Raw genomic sequence first — 20,000 nt, forward strand, 5'->3', positions numbered from 1 at the left:
ACATCCTAAAACCTCACGTCCCGTTCAGTGGAGCCAGTGCCATTTATTCGCTAGTCGTTCACTATAACTGGTGAATGACTAGTGAATAAACTGCTACCAACAGGTCGTCAGTCGCTTGCCCATTTCGGCAATGGCTGATATGTGTCTCATCCCTCTGGGCCAGAGGGATCAGCTGCAGCAGATGAGTTCCAGTGTACCCAACAGCCCACCTCCCCCAGCTGTCTGCTGGCCACAAAAGCCAGCTATTTATTCAGCCATCCAGGAGGCGGTCATTCATTCAAGCCAGTCAGCCAGCCGCCCAAATCCGTTTCCATATAAGTTGTATTTATTTATTTTTCCCTCATGTCGCTGCAGCGAAGCACGCTTACACGACCAATCCAGATTTTGTGAATTCTAATATTCCGCCTTGAAACCTCTCGTACATAGATGAAGGGATGTGAGGCAAGGAGACAAGAGGAGAGGAGAGGGAGAGTAGGTAAAGGAGGAGATGGGTGGTATAATAATATAATATAATGATCTAAACAGATTGCATTCCACGTATAAACATGGTAGTTGTACCATACTTTACGGTGTCCTCATAAACATGAACCTCCCTTTGATAGGGGGTACCAGATACACAGAGGGACCCCATCAATGTGCAGGTTTCCCCACGCCAGGTGAAGGAACACTTTTTGTGAGGTACGTACAGGAGATGCACATTACTGTCATAAACAGTAATATAGAGTTTAAAACCCTTCCCTATACATGCTTCCACTAAGTCACTTCCCTTCTCCTCTCATCTCTCCCCTTAGACTCTGATGCAACAGCTTACCAACCTAGGAAGCTCCTCCTCTTCCAGAAGGAGAGCGAAAGAGAGAGAGAAACGGAGAGAAACAAAGCGAGACACAGAGCAATAGAGAGCAAGAGAGAGAGAGAGGTATATAGAGCAGTAGTGAGAGAGAGGTAGAGAGAGGTAGAGAGAGGTAGAGAGCAGTAGAGAGAGGTAGAGAGGTAGAGAAGGGTAGAGAGCAGTAGAGAGAGGTAGAGCGAGAGAGGTAGAGAGCAGTAGAGAGAGAGCAGTAGAGAGAGGTAGAGAGCAGTAGAGAGAGAGCAGGTAGAGAGAGGTAGAGAGCAGTAGAGAGAGAGCAGGTAGAGAGAGGTAGAGAGCAGTAGAGAGAGAGCAGTAGGGAGAGTAGAGAGAGAGAGAGAGCAGGTAAAGAGAGGTAGAGAGCAGTAGAGAGAGAGCAGGTAGAGAGAGGTAGAGAGCAGTAGAGAGAGCTGTAGAGAGCAGTAGAGAGAGCAGTAGAGAGAGGTAAAGAGAGGTAGAGAGAGGTAGAGAGCAGTATAGATAGTTAGAGAGCAGTAGATAGAGCAGTAGAGAGAGTTAGAGAGCAGTAGAGAGAGCAGTAAAGAGAGGTAGAGAGAGAGAAGTAGCGAGAGGTAGAGAGCAGTAGAGGCAGTGCCGCCGCTCCCATAACGCGCACTACGCGCTGCGCGTAGGGCCTCAAGTCCTGAGGGGGGCCCCAAAAATAGGCAACTTTAAAAAAAAATCATCATAGTTATAATAATAATAATAATGCCGATATTATTTCAGTATAGAAATATAAGGCACCTTTTAGCCATGCATATCACAAAACAGGCAGAACAAGAGATATATTTAATTGCTCAAAAGAAAGTTACGATGGTCCCCCCCCCCCCCACACAAATACACATGCAACATCCCAAGCTCGCGGTGGTTGCCCTGTCTAAAGTGGCCAGGCGAACTTGACAGCGAACTTGACAGGAAGCTATGTCAACTTTTCGGAATGGCCTCGAAAAGATCGCATGAGTCAGGGGCAGAAAAAAGAAAGAAAAGGAAACAGCGAGATGAATCCTTTGCATCACTATCAGGTAAGTCCATGTTTAATCATTGTAAAATACAGGAAATGTGCTGCTAATTGAATGGTTAGCCTATGCATACACCTCGAACTAGCTAACGTTATTGTTAATGTTAGCACACTCAAATATGTTATAACTTAGGTGCAAGAAGGGTTGCCAACTGTCCCGAATTGTCCGGGAAATCCCGAATTATGATTTTGATTTGTCCCGTCAGCGTCAGGGACAGCTGCAGTCCCGTATTACAATCACAGCCTTTTTTATTTGTATCCGTGAAAAGAGAAAAATTTAACAGTTTAGTGTCTGTGCCCTGGAGACAAGCGGCTCTCACCTGCACTCCTCTCCACAACAAGCATTTGTAACGCCAGCACGAAAAGGTGAAACTTTTAGCGATCTAAGTATCTTAAATCACGATTAAATTGGAAGCTTGCACATTGTTGTTTTCATATTTCATATCAGAATTATTTAGACATGATGAACTGGTGTTTAGATGTGTGAATATAATAATAATAATAATACATTTAACTCATGAACATGAACTCGTTCATACGACGTTTCTCAAGCACCCATTATAATTGTAGAAATTAAATCGAGGAGACTATAACATTAGCTAGATAACTAGCTATAATTTCATGCAAACGGAAATCTTACATTTAGATCGTTAAAGGGTATTAAAAGTTCCCTTAGCTAGCTAGCTAGCTAGCATAGCACCTAGATAACCATAGCAACCAGGAGTCTATGCTAAACAGGTCTAATGCTATTTCAACGAAAACAAAATGAAATTTGAGAGAAACTTGTAATGATTGTCTTGACTATTATTATGAACAATACATCCAAGCAAGTACAGTAGTTGTTTTGCCAAAATAACACTGAATTTAATAGGTTCATGGTATGGCTAATGAAACCTTGCAATTTCCATTATTGTTGGTCAGCTGTTGGCGCGTTTGCGCACCTGGAAGAAAAGTGTCCCTCATTTGGGGTTTAGGAAGTTGGCAACCCTAGGTGCAAGCTAAATTGAGATTTTACTGTTAAACATTATGCATTTTACAAGTAGGCCTAACTAGCCTATGTTCAGTATAGCTCTAGCAGATAGTGAAAGACATGTAGGTACGTATGTGTATCTGTTTAGTGCGTGTATTTATGTTTAGTATCTATATTGCATATTGTGCAATATGTTTATCTAGTAGGTCTACTATTATTTCTCTTTCATAGGTATATCGTTTGTTAAGTTATGTTGTTATATCACGTGGAGTACTTATATGTTATCTTATGTCTTGTAATGTTATGGTAGTGTGGTACGGTGTCCTGTCCTAAGAATTTCAGTGCCCAGTCTTGACTCTGTTGTTCTGTGCATCTGACAATAAAAGACTTGAATTGACTTGAACTGACGCCAGCTAAATGTTACTTTACTTTACATTCTATTATGCTATTTATTTAGATTACATTTATCAAATAGTTGATAAATAAAGGGGGAGAGCACCTTAGTTTTAAATGTTTATAATTCTTAATTCTTATAATTCTTAAGATTCTTTGTTTGAATATTTTTGTCTCTTTCTATACTGATCCTTTTTCGTTGTATTTCTAAATTATTGCAGGGTCTATGCTGAAATTTGTTCAAGTGGGAGCACGTGACCAAGACGAAGATGCAGAGGAGGAGCAACCGTCTTGCAGGTCTGTAGACATCACCACCGCACCAAGCCAGGATGATCAACAACCCTCAACCAGCAGTTTAGGAACAGATCCGCAGAGAACCACCACCTCTGAAAGCACAAGTGTCATTGAGAGTCCATCAGTCTGTGACAATGTAGAGACCTGTGTGCCCCCTCAAACTGATCCTGCTCTTTGGCCGCCACATGTTATAGATGCGGATCGCGTTGAAATGGTACGAAGAGGTCCATTTAAAATCCCATCAGATTTTAATTTTCCAAGGGGACTAGATGGCAGGGCATTTCATAGTAGCCTTCAATTCAAAACACTCACAAATGGAGAGAAAGTCAAAAGAAGTTGGCTTGTTTACTCGCAACAAGCAAATGCTGTGTTCTGTTTTGCGTGTAAGCTTTTCAGCTTGAAACCCATTAAGCTGACTGCAGATGAGGGCTACAGTGACTGGTCCAACATTAACAGTAGACTAAAGAGTCATGAATGCAGCTCAGACCATGCCCAGTGCATGTTTAAATGGAGAAAACTGGACATGCGTTTACAAAAAAAATTAACAATAGACCACCAGGAACTGACATTGCTGGAGGCAGAAAAAAGAAAGTGGCGAGATGTTCTCAAACGCCTACTTGCAATAACCCTATCTCTTGCCTCAAGGAATTTGTCATTCAGAGGCTCTTCACAGTGTCTGTATGAGCCAGACAATGGCAACTTCTTGAAGGAAGTGGAGCTTTTAGCCAGCTTTGATCCTGTGATGGAGAACAAGGAAGCAAAATATTATTTTATGTCCTTGGGTATATGGAGGTTGTTGAAACAACTGGCCTGAACCTGTCTACTGTCCTTCTAGACAAGTTGAAGGAACTCAACGTTCCATTTGATGATTGCCGTGGTCAGTCCTATGACAATGGAGCAAACATGAAGGGGAAGAAGCAAGGAGTTCAAGCCCGACTGCTACAATTTAATTCAAGGGCGTTGTTTGTTCCTTGCGCAGCTCATTCCATGAATCTGGTCATAGCTGATGCTGCCAAGTCGTCCAGGGATGCCACTGGCTTTTTTGGATATTTGCAGAAGCTATTTTGTTTCTTCTCAGGAGCTACACAGCGATGGAGCATCTTGACAAAACACGTCAACCTGACTGTCAAATCATGGAGTGATGTGAGGTGGGAGAGCAGGCTTAAGAGTGTCACAGCTGCCAGAAGCCAAATTAAAGAAATTAGAAATGCGCTCATCTGAGGCTAGGGAAACAGTTCAATGACCCCAGTCGCAAAAATAGAGGCTCAAGCCCTAGCAGAAGAGGTGGCCTCTTTTAGATTTCTGATCTGTTCTGTTGTCTGGTCGTGAAATTCTTACGTCCACTAAACCAAGTGAACAAACTTCGGCAGAGTAGTTCAATGCAGCTTGGACATTGCTGTCAGGCCTCATTGACAATGCCAAAACCTCCCTCTCCAGATACAGGCACTCTGGGTTTGCTGAGGCAGTGTCCACTGCCAAGGACCTTTGCGAGGCCATGAACATAGAGCCAGAGCTTAAGGAGAAAAGGCTCAGGAACACAAAAAGGCAGTTTGCATATGAGGCTGCTGACAAGGCCTTCAGTGATGCCCTCAAAAGGCTTGAGGTAACATTTTTCTAATAGTGTTGTGGACTCAGCTTTGATGTCACTGCAGGAGCGTTTTGAGACCATGTCCCAGGTCAGAGACAAATTTGGAGTGCTGCTTGATTTCAGCAGAGTTGACGGAATGTCAAAGGAGGACTTCCAAAGAAACTGCAGTGAAATGCAGAAGACACTGACTGAGAAAGGAAGTTCTGATTTTGATGGACTTGAGATGTTTCAGGAAATGATCAACCTTCCACAACTGCCACCACAGACAACTGCCTTGGAGTTGCTCACATTTCTCCATGAGAAAAGCCTTCAAGAGGTGTTTCCAAATCTCTTGGTTGCTCTTCGAATCGCATTAACTCTCCCTGTTACAGTTGCGTCTGCTGAGCGAAGTTTTTCAAAACTGAAGCTCATTAAAACATACCTTACGTTCTACAATGGGGCAGGAAACGTCTAAGTGGTCTTGCTGTCATCAGCATCAATGGTTGAAGTGGCTCAGAAGCTGTCATATGATGACCTAATCTGTGATTTTGCAGCCAAGAAATGCAGACGTGTGCCTCTATAGAGCCTCCCAAAACTGGTGGAAATGTTTGATCCATACAGTATTATGGCTCTCTCAAAAATGATGTCTTTGGTTTATTTTGATAACATTTGGTCAAAGAAGATTTTGCACTTTACTTGAATGTGTGTTTTAGCTGTTCTACATATTCTACTGTGTTTACAAAGTAAGGTAAAGTTTGACTTTCAATCCTCTAAATTCTTAGTTTTTTTAAGAAGATTGACTGTTCTTGTTTGTACTATTGTGTGTGTTCTGGCTGCTATATAGTGTGTTTACAAGTAAAGTGTGTAAATATTTGTGTAAATTAGTTTCTGCTTGTAAATCTTTGCTTCATAGAATAATTTTTCTTACTTGTATACTTCTGGTTTTAAGTTTGTATTTATGGATAACTATTTAATTTAAAAGATTTTGGACATTCCAATACGTGTGTGTACTGTATGTATGTTTTGGCTGTTCTGTGAACTGTGTTTACAAAGCAGATTAAACCTTTGCGTTTTAATAAAATGGGGGGGGGGGGGGGGGCCAAAAAAGAGTTATGCTTAGGGCCCCAAAATAGCTAGCAGCGGCACTGAGTAGAGGTAGAGAGAGGTAGAGAGAGCAGTAGAGAGAGGTAGAGAGCAGTAGATAGAGGTAGAGAGAGCAGTAGAGAGAGGTAGAGAGAGGTAGCGGTAGAGAGTGGTAGAGAGCCTTAGCGTGGGAGTGGAGCGTGGGGCCCCTGGTTGGGGGTGTGGGGCCCCTGGGTTTATGGCCCCTGGGTGTGGGGCGTGGGGCCCCTTGGGCGCCCCCTGCTGGTAATTGAAGGCCTGCTAAGGGTTTGAATGGGATTCAGACATACAGCGAGAAAAAAGAATCAAATGTGGCGACAGCAAAGACAACTTCACACCTTGCTATTGAATAATGGAGATTAGTATATGTGAACCTCCTAAGATGGCGCAATTACATTGGTTCGCTATCTTGGGATATTGGGCTATATCCCAAGATAGAGATCTGAAACTCGGGATATTGCGTGAGGGTCGTCTCTTCACGCTTAAATAAAATAAACCACTAATAAAAACAAATCTATCCCGGAAAAAGTGTTCACGTGTAGTTTATTCTAAAACAATTATTCACTTCAGGCTCCGTGAATAGTGGGGAATAGCCCACTAATATTCCTTTACTTACTTTATAGAGAGTACAAAAGCACTGGGACTTTTAACTATACTTATACCACTGTCTGGGGGAATACTCGATTCTGATTGGCTGCAGGTTTTGCATTAACACCTGCTAAGTAGTTCCAGTCAAATTGTCTGTTCAGCCTTCAAAACTGGTAAATTGTGAAAAATGCATTAAACTCTAATCAGACAACGAGGTTATATGCTATAGACCCTAGAGTATCTGTGGAATAAATGCTGGGATGAATTTCAAATTATAAATATGTACACTTTATGTTGAAAGTATAGGCCGTCGCGATTCCCAATGAAACAAATGGCGTTGTGATTCGGTCTTCAAAACGAGAGCTGGTAAATTGTGAGAAATGAATTAAACTGTAATCAGACAACGCGGTAATTTGCTATATACCCTAGAGCATGGTTTCTCAACGGGGGCGTTCGCACAACCTAGGGGGGCGGTGGGAACGTGATTCCATTTTTGGGGGGGGATTTTAATTATTATTTTTTTTTGGTGAAATAATAGGCTACCTGAAATAAATAGCCTATTTTCATTTATTGGTTTCTAACCCCTCTACCGTCTCAGCTACTTTTTAATGTCTATGCGCAGTGGAACATTGATAATACAGCGCGGTATCGTCATGATCTCTATAGTATGCAGATAAACATAACCCAAGTTCGCGGGGTTAACAGTTCAATAACCAACACAACACAATCCACAATGGCCGATAGCACCGAAAAAAATATCAATTTGTTTGGTGTTTCATAGCCCGTTTTCCTCCTTCAGTTCCAGCTGCTCTGAGCGTAGTCCTCCACGAAAAGGCTGTTGCATTTCAAATACAAAATATATAAGCCTTACTGGGCCTCTGCGTGCGATCTGTTTTCGTGGAGTCCGCGTTGCCCGGGCCCGCGGGTGCCGTGGTTCTCACGGGCATGGCGGGAGTCGCAGGAGACGCGGAGTGGTCGCGGTGCCCAAGGTCAGGGTGCCCGGGCCGCAGGGTGCCGCGGCACGACGGGGAAGTCGCGGGAGGGCCCGCACCACGGTCACGTTGAATGAATGTTCAATCCAACCTTTTCTTCCTCAACTCCTTCTTTCTTGGCCTCTTCTCTCTCTCTCTCTCTCTCTATCCTCTCTCTCTCTCTCTCTGGAGATTGCATGTCATGAATATTCATTCACTAAAACAACCGACTCAGAGGGCATTCATTGCTATTAGTGACCAACGCAAAATCAATGAAAAACGATGCACTGACAACTTTTAAGGCCAGAGGATCAGGGTAAGGTCTGGGGGGCGTTTGCTCAAAAGAGGTTGAGAACCACTGCCCTAGAGTATCTGTGGTATAAAGGCTGGGACGAATTTCGATTTATAAATATGTACAATGCATAACGTTAGCTCTCTGGCTCAGCGGACTAGAATACCTCCCGTTGCCACGTCGTAGCTAAGGTCCATCTTAATTACTGAAGGAGTGAACAACGTTTCCGTTGCATAAGAACCTTTCGGGAGGGTAATGGTTGTTCCAGGTATTAGTCAAACCCTCAGGCGTTACCAGGGAAACAAGTTATGGCTTGTGAAAAGCTTTAGATTTGGATTGTGAAACGCGGGCATTATCCCTTACATATATCACTCCGTTCTAAATGACCGTTAATGTTATTAACTAGCTAGTGTGTTTTTTGTGTTGCTTGGCAACAGTTCAGTCCCAATTCAGTTGCGAGTCTATAAAAAATCATAATCTGTTGTTGCATATTTCTGTTAACTGTAGACCAAATAGAGCAATTTCACATCCAAGGTTGTGCTGTTTTACTGAATATCAGCACGGCTGTGATTATCTTCGGCACTCGGCCTCCGGCCTCGTATCTACTACCGACTCAAAGCCGTGCTGATATTCAGTACAACAGCACTCCCTCTCGTGTGATATTGTCATATCTCTAGTTGTTAGCTGTATTTCCGAATGGGGGGATAATTTTGTTCCTGAGCTAACGCCAATCTGATATCTTTGGCTCATGAGGGCAAGTCGTACACTGAACAAGTATGTTTCTGACTAAATATGAATCAGTGTGCTTCTCTCTCTGGCTCTCTCTCTGGCTTTCCATCCATGTCTATCCCTAGAGCAGTGCGTTCAATAATTCACAGCGGGACGGGGACACGGTGGAATGCACAGCAGGGGGCGTAACAAGATACTTAAGACAGAGCTGTCAAACAGAAAGGGAATCAGGTGGTCTACAAAATACACATCAACACACTCACAGCCACACACAAACACAGACACACACACACAGATACAAACACACACACACACAAATACAAACACTCAAAGATACACACACACACACACACACACAGATCGACAGACACACACATACACGCACACGCACACACACACACACACACACACACAGATACATACACACATGCACACACAGAAACAAACAAACACACACACACACACACACACACAGACACATACAGATACAAACACACAAAGATACAAACAGACAGACATATACACACACACACACACACACACACACGTACACACGCACAAACACACACACACAGATACAAACACGCTTGCTGGGGAGCCTTAGTGATAACGCCCTCATGCACTTTCCACAAGCGTTGGATTATCCCTTCATACTTGAACTGACACCCATCTCCACGTGTGCTTTGTATGCAAACAAAAAAGAGCGAGATGGCAGCGTGAGGCACTTTAAGAGAGCTCAATCCTCCGAGAATTCCCTGCACACTGCTTGTCTACACCGGGCTAACCATCTCTAACACATGGATGCACATACACACATGCGTACACACACACACACACACACACACACACACACACACACACACACACATACAAAAAGACAAAGTGGAGTCAAGGATGGTCAAGTCACAGCACCCCATCTTTCTTAACAGGGGAGAGAGGGAGGAAAGGAGGGAGAGTGGAAGAAAGAGGGAGAGCAGAGGAGGGAGAGAGAGAGGAAGGGAGGTAGAGCAACATAGAGGGAGGGAGAGAGAGGGAGAGAGAGGGAGAGCAGAGGAGGAGGGAAAGGGAGAAAGAGAGAGGTGGGGGGGGAGAGAGAGAGAGGGAGGGAGAGACAGATGGAGAGAGGGAGAGAATGAGGAAGAGCAGAAGAGGGGAGAGGAAAAGCAGAGGAAGAGCAGAGGAAGAGCAAAAGAGGAGAGAGAGAGAGAGAGGAGAGAGAGAGAGAGAGAGAGAGGAGAGAGAGAGAGAGAGAGAGAGAGAGAGAGAGAGATAGGGGGGAGGAGACCAGGACCTTCAAACCCATGTTTTTTTCCATATATGTTGGATGGAGGGAACATATCCTTCCCTCTTACTATATCATCCTTCATCTCCTGACTCCTACACACTCCTCCCCTTTTTAAAAGAAAACTGTGAATCCCAAAGAAATCCCTCAAAGAACTAAAGACAGTGAAGGGGAAGAGGGCAATGTGTCATGGTTTCATGATGAAGGATTAAGGTTTTTTTATGCATGTGCATTAAAAAGTAGTCATCCCATAATGCAGGTTGCTAGTATGACAGAATTTACAAGTAAACAAGCTACCCTGAATAGCTTTGATTGGTTCTGCTCGAAAGATTTTTGTGGTTGTGAATTGTTTCCAATTGTGTCCTGCGTTAATTCAGTCAGTTGAGTGATGCATTTAGAGACTGACTTGTGAGTCTACATTGTATTATGAAATTACAAAAACAACGACTTTGAGCAAAACCATGAAGAACCAAACTCAAAACAATGAAGTGTGTTGTATTCAAGTAGTCAACATGCACAACACGCTCACACAATAAGAACCAGAGGGGTATACCATCAACCAAGCTAAAGGCAAAACCGGGCTTATTTAACTTAGCCTCGCTATTTTCAACCAGAGTTGCGTTCCATTAACATGACTTAAGGGAATCTCCACTAAGTAACCATGGCAATTTTATCCAACAAAACGAACCTGGTCGGAAGCAGGTTACCTGTCAGGCTTACTTCATCAGTGGTTTCAGAGAAGTCCCATCTGTCGGCAACAAGTGTACCAGCAGAAGGTGCCAAGCCTAGTCCTCACGATTTTGTCATAAATGTACATATATGAACTACAAACAGTGTATATTTTTCACTAAGGGTCTGAGATTAAATTATGCAAATAAATAATTGAATGAATTGCTGTCTATTGTTATTGTGGATATTTTTCTAAAAAACGTTTTTATTGAAACCTATGTATTCTATAAAATTTGTGAACCAGCAATTGGGAGTGGTCTGGCACTTGCACTGTCGTACAGGAGACCCGAGTTTGCTTTCTGAGTATGTCATAGAATCCTTGGCGTTGGCTTATTTTTGTAATTCCCTTTATGTCAGAGAAAGTACGCCTAACAATTTACTTTTTATATTATAAATAAGTTTTACAATTTCCCTGGAACCCAAATATTACTTGCAAAAACCCAATGGTAAAGTTGATGGTAATATGACATTTATTGTCATATAACATATAATATATGTTACTATCAGTAACATATATTATATGTTACTGATAGTCCCTGAATATAAATCTATTCAATTAAATATGTTACGCTTAATACTACTGCATTCAACAGGTCTTGCTGCCTTGATATTTTCTTTATTCCTTAATTTTTTATTCTAGGATCTTGAAATAAACTGTGCCAAATTGTAAAAGTAAAAAAGCAACAAGTGAACACCCACACACACGCACAGATTTTAGTCCTGCTATCATGCTTGTGTGTGTGTGCGTGTGTGTATGTGTGTGTGTGTGTGTGTGTGTGTGTGTGTGGGGGGGGGGGGGGGGGGGGGGGGGGGGGGCAATATTTACCTATTTCCCCCAGGCATTTCGCCCAGGTGATGTGGCTTAAAGAACCACTTCCCAATCCTTACAAAATCTTTTTCCATTAAGCACCTGCAAGAGAAAAAGTGAAGGCAGAAAGTTAAGTTATACAACCAAATGACCAAATGGAACTGTGTATGACCAGACAGGCTGCTGTTTATTTAAACACCAATAACTAGATGCAAATGTTTAGTCTGAGCAAAGGAAGGTGTCCTTGTTTAATCATTATTACTTTCATCAACCAACTGTCATACTCTCGCAGCACGTCACGGAGAGAGCTTTTTAAACATTGGAAATGGACAAGAAACACATCATTATTTCATTCCTTTCCATCGTATGTGTGCTCATTCCACAAGATTGGGGAAATTAAGGATTTCCATAGACTTTATTTAAATATTTGTAAAATGTTTAACGCCAAGGGATGATCGTGTTGATACGATCTTTACAAGCAGTTTTACAAGCACACACGTCCATGCATGCCCCGCCCATAAAAAGGGCTGCCCCAAAGACTAGTGATGGTTGCTGCAAGGCAGATTCTTTTTAAACTCTGTTTGGACCCAGTTTTAAGTTCAGCCAAGAGTTTAGAGACTGACTTGTGAGCCTAAACTTTTATAGATTACTATGTTGTGTGTGTCTGTGTATTGGAAATAATCAACAAAGAATGGAATTCAATTAAGAAAATAATGGATAAAATAATGGCTTGTAATCGTATTGGTCGCTTTAATCAAAATTCTAAATGAATACTTAGTTTATTACACATCACTTACTCTAATTGATGCACAAGCATCCCCAAATGATGCCACTTATTCCCTTAAGGGCTGTTTATGGTCCCACATTCACTCAACGCAAGGACCCCGCAGACGCTTCGACGCAGTCGTGAACATGTTTTGGTTCTGCGTTGGGTTTAGTGAGCGGACCAATCACAGCCCTTGCTGCTGCGTCGCCTCGATGGAAGGTTACAATTTCCGTGAGGCGCACGTCAGGCCCTTGCGGTGGGCGCAAGGAGGGTCCACAAGGACGTGACGGGTCTGTAACCCCCTTGCGTTGCGTGAACGTGGGATCATAATCAGCCCTTTACTCGAAAACTAAGCTCATCGTGTAACAGATTTTTCCAATTATATGTATAACACATAATACCCTTTGCATGAATTTTATATGAGTGTGCTGTAGTAAAACTCCCCAGCGTCTCCTCTCACCTTGGTTGGGGGAGAGAGGGGGGAGATATACATTAGCATTTTGTAACCCCCTCCCCACATACACACTCTCCTCCTCCCCTCAGTAACGGTGCCGGAGCCCAGATATGGCGCCCAGTGGCCTCATTATATCCTGCTCTCCTATTCAGCGTTGGCAACCCAACCAGACACTGTATCTTGTGTCTCTATCGCCCCTTCACTTGAATTCCCCTGAACAGCGTCTGCTTCTCCTCTTCTATCAGAGCCCATTCTTCAGTTCATAGGCTGTCAGCGGTGTCCAATAGGAGGAGGACCATGCAGTATATACACACTGCAGGGATGTGTTGAGGTTACGTTATTAATCTGTCAAAAGGGATTCACTGATGAGCACAAAACTCATATAATGAGAACAACATCATCGGCTTGTTTACGGGTCAGGCCTCCACATATCTTCTTTCCCTTATATCAATATATACTGTATATACATTATATGTATATAAACGATGTACCTGTAATCAAGTGAGTAAACATAGTAAGTGACCTCTTACTCCAGACATCATACTACACAGAGCAAATGAAAGCTTGCAGAAGCCGTTTTGAGCTTCTGACACGCTCGGTTCACAAATGTGGGAGGAAAAACCTAAAGCACTACCGCTGGTTCTGCCTGAGTCAATGAATGACATTGTATCATTAAACCATGAGGCTTGAACACATGTCTTAACCCTATATTCAGTGTATGTAGATCCAGCGTATGCAAACCTAGTATAGATCCAGTGAATGTATATCCAGTGTATGTAGATCCAGTGTATGCACATCCAGTGTATGTAGATCCAGCGTTAATAAACCTAATATATGTAGATCCAGTGTATGTAGATCCAGTATATGTAGATCCAGTGAATGTATATTCAGTGTATGTAGATCCAGTGTATCTAAATACACTGGATCTATAAACCTAGTATATGTAGATCCAGTGTATGTATGTCCAGTGTATGTAGATCCAGTGTTTGTAGCGTATGTAGATCCAATTTATGTAGAGCCAGTTTATGTAGATCCAGTTTATGTGTACCTACTTTATATGTAGATCCAGTGAATGTAAATCCAGTGTATGTAGATCCAGTGTATGTATATCCATTGTATGTAGATGCAGCGTATATAAACCTAGTATATGTAGATCCAGTGTATGTATGTCCAGTGTATGTAGATCCAGTGTATGTAGCGTATGTAGATCAAGCGTAAGTATACCTAGTATATGTAGTTCCAGTGTATGTAGATCCAGCATATGTATACCTAGTATATTTAGATCCAATGTATATAGATCCAGTGTATGTATATCCAGTGTATGTTAATCTAGTGAACACTTCCTGCCCTCCATCTCATGTTGGCTTCATTGTGTGACGCTGTCTGCAAACAACCTATCAGCCTCGTCACGACTGCAGTACTCCCTCATTGAGTACAGTGTATAACACGGCTTATTGTCAAACCACAGCAGAAGCATCATCTCCTGTCACCAGTCTGACATTATCCAGCAAATTAAGCATTATCTACTGCTCGCTGATAGTGATTTTCTTTGTCGCACGAGTTTCTCTTTTGGGAAAGAAATTTGTAAACACGACAACACAATCATAAGCTGGGGATGAATGAACTCTTTGATATAAAACTCCACGTGCGCTCCCTCTCTCTCTCCCTCTCTCTCTCTCTCTCTCTCTCTCTCTCTCTGGTACCATTACGGATTGTCAACTGTGAGGAAAGAAAATGATTCCCAGATTGTAGGTTACAGCCAAATAATAATTAAGAGAGAAACATTCACAGAAAAAATAAATTCAGTCTGACAGAATTAGCTAAATAAACAGAAACGACATTTGGATGAGAATCATTCTTATCAACAATATTAATACTGACTGCATCAGCAGCAACACCACAATGAGCTGACATTTGAGACCACACTTGACCTGTATCAACGGCTGTGCTCAAACAGAGCAAGCACAAAAGGAGTTTCTTCAAGGTAATGCAAGGTTAATTTGGCCTGCCCCCTATGGTGATCACTGGTGCTGCTGTTGAACAGAAGAACCAACCACTACATACCTGACCTATTGAGAATAAATGAGATAGACCTGTGCGGACTTTGGAGCCACGGCCGTTTATGGCAAAATAATGTGCTTTTGTCTAGTGGCAGGTTTGAGTTTGCATTTGTGCTTTGTGCTTGTGATTTTAGTCTGAGCTACTTTGTGGGATATTCCTGAATTGATTCCTTTGTGGAATTAGTGGATAGGAAAGGGCGTTGGTATTTTAGGATTATTTTTTATCTCTTTCTTTTACTTTACTGTTGATTCATAGCGTTGCTCTTCTAGGTGACATTTCTAGGGCTTCAGACTCAACAACACCTAAATCTTAATTTGACACTTTGTTTATTGTTCAAGTATTTAAGACTGTTCGGTGCACAGCCTGCCCCCACCGCCAATACTTTAATATACATAGCGGAGCATTAGCGTCCCTATGAAATGCCTGTAGACCATAACTTAAGTATAATGATAATCAAACCAAAAATGTGTAAACATAATATATGTATACATTTCTTATTATATATATTTTTTATAATAATAAATGATGAAAAAAATGACCAATAAATGTCATAAAATAAACTGTACCAGGATAATGATAATGATGATGATTACTTTTCATATTACTGCTGATAATAACATTAACAACAACGCGTTTTCTTACCTCTCTAGCAGGTTATGAATAGCTTTGAAGAGCAGAGTTCGGCACTCGTAGGACAGTCCGCACTCCCAGAGTCCCTCCTCAGACACTGACAAGACACAAGACAGTGCAGAGAGTCAGCTACCATTCAGAACAAACCACCAAACAACAAGATAACCACGCCGACCATAACAGGGCTATTACAACAGTGGGGTTTCCTTTTGGAGGAACTTCGCCATATTGAGAGGACTCCACAATCAATGATCCACTTTAGGTGCACAGTAGCTCAAGAATGTAAGTTATTGTGTTGGTCATAATGGTGTTTTGGTCCAGGTTATTAATCAGAAAATGATTGTCATTGTGGAGAGACATTGATGTGTGTCAAGACGTGGCGTGTTGGGGGTGTGAGGGGGGTTTGTCTGTGGGGGCGGTTGGGGGTAGGTGGTTGCTTTTTTATTCCTCTATTCTCCATCATCTTGTGTTTATCATATCACGCCATTTTAAAAAATGTCTTCTTCTTCGTCTTCTTCCTTTGCAAAGGATCGGAAAAAATATCCTTAATCGCCAGAATTACAGCGTAACCATGACAACGCTCACGGTGAGAATATGGCGCCCCGGCATCAAATTTCACCACTGTTGGCTCCCCCTCCCCCTCCCCAGGCTCTCTCTTCCTCTGTTCTACTGCCTCTGACATCCCTCCTCCCTCCTGCTCTCCCTCCGTCACCCCTGCTTCAGGGCTCAGACAGAAAGCTAGTTCCAGCCATCTTTCTGCAGGAGAGCGAGACAGAGAGAGAGAAGAGAGAGAGAGAGAGAGAGAGAGAGAGAGAGGAGAGAGAGAGAGAGAGAGAGAGAGAGAGAGAGAGAGCGAGAGAGAGAGAGAGAGAGAGAGAGAGAGAGAGAGAGAGAGAGACACCATGAGAAGTCTCCAGCATATCTATCCAGCTCATTAGTTTTCCATGGTTTGCTGTCTCTATCTCCCTTTCTGCGTGTATGTCTCTCCCTCTTCCTCTCCCCCTCCCACTCCCTCTATCTCCCTCTCTCGCTCTCTCTCACTCATACTAATGCGTCTGGGTTCTTCCCCTCCCCTCTCCAGTGTGCCACACTCTACTCAGCTCACTCCAGTTGACTCCTCCTCTTCCTGTGTCCAGCTGTACAGCAGTCCTAGGGCTCCTCCCTCTCAGACAGAGGACTGTGCCCTGGGTAAGGCACTTCCTGTCCACCGCCCCGCCACTCACACACACACACACACACACACACACATACACACACACACACACACACACACACACACACACACACACACACACACACACACACACACAGACACACACACACACACACACACACACACACACACAAACACTTCAACGCACAGTCACATGCACAAACACACGCAGTCACACATGTACTAACATACACGCATTCCAACCTCACATGGGCACTCACATGCCCACACATATAGACACACACTCCCAAGCACAAACACACATACCACTCAAGCACACGCCACTTCCACCCAAAAACACTAACCCTAAACAAAAAACGCCGCCCTCAGATTATACTGGTGGATCATGACGACGGTGCATATGTCGAGCAGAACAGTGTCCTAAAGTCTTCTGAGGTGACATCGCCGCTCTCATAAGAGGCAAACCGAAGAGCTTTGAATATTCATGACTCCTAAAAGCTGGCGAAGAAATGTATAAAATACATATAGTGGTTCCAACGACGACACTTGTTTGGAAAAAGTTAAGATTGAACGGTGCAGCTTCTGGTGTTCCCTGCGCTTGCTGCAAGTGTCTTATTAAATCTGGATTGGAATACTGAACTCAGATATTTATAAAACCCGACACTACCATCACTCATAATGCAGTCGGGTCTACATGCAGTTGCATCAGGGCTTTCAGATTATGAATAAATGAAATGACAAACCGTTGGATAGTCATCTTGACATGAAATTCATGGTTTGATAGAAAATAATATGGATAAAGGTTTGATATGCTTTAATTATAATAATATTTGTTGTATTATTCATGTGTGTGTGTGTGTTTGTGTGTTTGTGTGCATGTGTAATGTGTATATCCATATACTGTATCTTTAATGCATTGACATTGTTATTGCATTGCTGTCTCCACAAGCGGTTTCTTTAACACAAGCTCCTCAAAGTGCAAACTGCCTTCCTCAAAGACAATACACCATGGCTGAAAGTGGGTCGCCACAACTGCCTTCATCTATTTATCTGTCTCCTCCTCCCAACACTCTCCCTCTCCTCCTCTCTCTCTCTCTCTCTCTCTCTCTCTCTCTCTCTCTCTCTCTCTCTCTCTCTCTCTCTCTCTCTCTCTCTCTCGCTCTCTCTGTCTCTCTCTATACCCGCTCCTGAATCCATCGTCCTTCCCTCTCTCTTCCCTCTTCCGTTCTACTCTCTACTTTATATTGCTTGTTGGGGCACACACAGTGCATCTAACCTCAAGCGAGATAGCTCACACCTAGTTCAAAGTTCACTCTCTCCTGCCCTCTCTCTCTATCCATTATTTGATTCCCTAGCCCGACCAAGGTGATGCTGGCCTCTCACCACAAGAGGGAGTGCCCCCTCACTAGAGCAGAAACAATCACACACTTGTTCACGCAGACAAGGTTGGGTCAAGGTGTCAGAACATCCCCTTTTGACAACAGAGTTCTCACATCTGTACTATCTCATCTATCTCTCTCTTTTCCCTCTCTCTCTCTGTCTTTCTCTCTCCATATCGCTCTCTCGACTTATAATATAGTAAAGGACAGATACAATAGTTACATCAGCAGAAAATGGTATTGGCATAAAAGTTGTATTGGATATGAATTTAATAGTTTGTTAAAATAGGATGATGATAAATGAGTTCAGGGATCTATCTTCGATACCCAACAGACTACAACCTTGTACCACGACATTCACTATATGATGTCAATAACAGGTGGTATTCAAATATCTATCTTATCCTTATTGGTCTTTTATTGATTGTGAATTATCCGGTTTGTCTGTCAGTGAGGCTGGCATCACATCCTAGGTCCATCATGGCCCCAATGGACCTCAGCACTTTATGACATTATGGTACATTTAAAAATGAGTGCAAATTTCAACCATAAATATACAACCCAGAAATTGCAAGAATCATGTGAGTACATACAATTAATCAAATCAGCAAACTGCTTCAAGTGCTACATTTGACCCACTGCTAGCAGGATTGCGTTAGGATTAGGGTAAGGGTCCCCATAATACACATGCACCATCCATTCACCTTCCAAGTATAGTACCTGAGAGTATTGGAATCTATTTGCTTTGTACAACAAAAAAATAATTTAAAAACAAAGAAATTCAGCAAAACTGTCCACCGCTTGGCGAATAAACCTCACCGTATCTCATGCTTTATGTTTGGGTTCATCCAGAGCAGAGACAGCAAACAGAAATGTTCTCATAATAGCTTGGTCCATTCAATCATATGATAGCGTATTGGGAACCTTTTTGTTTTACTTTTGATTGAGAGGATAGAGGAATTCGATCCAAACAAATCTAATCAAACGGCTAAGTTACAGCTAAGAAGTACTTTGCACTAGAGATGCTCCGATTGATCGGACGACGATAATGATCGGCCGATATTGGAAAAAAAAAATTGTGAAAATTATGATCAGAGAACCCCAAAAGCGCTGATCAATAAAGCCGATCACTTGACAGAAATTGCTTAACACTTTATTGAAAATAAATCCAAGCACATTGAAGAGCAAAGTCTCCTACTAGGCTGTTTAACGTTCAGTGTCGTTTACTGAGAACTTGCATGGCTCAGTATACGGGCAGGCACATTTCCCTACCGCAATGACAGCAGTATGCGCGCAGGCACATTTTACTACCGCAATGACAGCAGTATGCGCGCAGGGCGCCGCAGGCACATTTCAGTACTGTAATGACAGCAGTATAAGTGCAGGCACATTTCAGTACCGTATATGATAGTCACATTCTGCGGAGCCTTTGATGTTTCAGACGTGGGGGATCCAAAGAGAGTCTATTGGAACAGAAACTGGTGCTTGCCAACTATCCAGATTATAGTTAAAAGATAATGCTGATCGGAGCATCTCTACTTTCCACACATGTGGTTCCATACCATTTAGTGTGACACTGGGTTTTGGTACGGCATACACTCAAGCTAAACTCAAGACAAAGGCCCCGTCTACACGTAAAAGACTTTTTGGTGATGCGCTTAGGCCGACCGTCCAAACGGATCCGGCGTCATCGGTACCCGAAAAACACACTACTTTGAAACCAGGGCCGAGGGTCAAAAAGAGAAATACGGCCCTATGCGTTTTCGTGGATTCGTGTGGACGCCAGATACGCAAACGATTATTTTTCTAGCTTTAAATACAGCCCCTTGGTCAATTTAATGGTTAACTGTACATTAAAAAGTATTTTCTGCTCAATCTACAAGTTTACCAACTGCTTTCTCCTCCTCGACTGTATATTTGTACGCA

General features: G+C 42.7%; 1 protein-coding gene across 1 annotated transcript in view; it reads right to left on the reverse strand.

The window, feature by feature from the left end:
• The window catches only part of LOC115541616 (mediator of RNA polymerase II transcription subunit 13-like), a 175,349-nt gene that overhangs the window by 90,367 nt on the left and 64,982 nt on the right, over positions 1-20,000 (reverse strand). The window contains exons 3-4 of the mRNA XM_030353442.1: positions 15,534-15,618; positions 11,629-11,712 (exon numbers count right to left, since the gene is read on the reverse strand). Of these exons, the coding sequence (XP_030209302.1) occupies positions 11,629-11,712; positions 15,534-15,618 (169 nt within the window). The remainder of the gene's footprint in view (positions 1-11,628; positions 11,713-15,533; positions 15,619-20,000) is intronic.

Source organism: Gadus morhua, chromosome 4 (genome assembly GCF_902167405.1).
Source record: "Gadus morhua chromosome 4, gadMor3.0, whole genome shotgun sequence".
NCBI classification, from domain to species: domain Eukaryota; kingdom Metazoa; phylum Chordata; class Actinopteri; order Gadiformes; family Gadidae; genus Gadus; species Gadus morhua.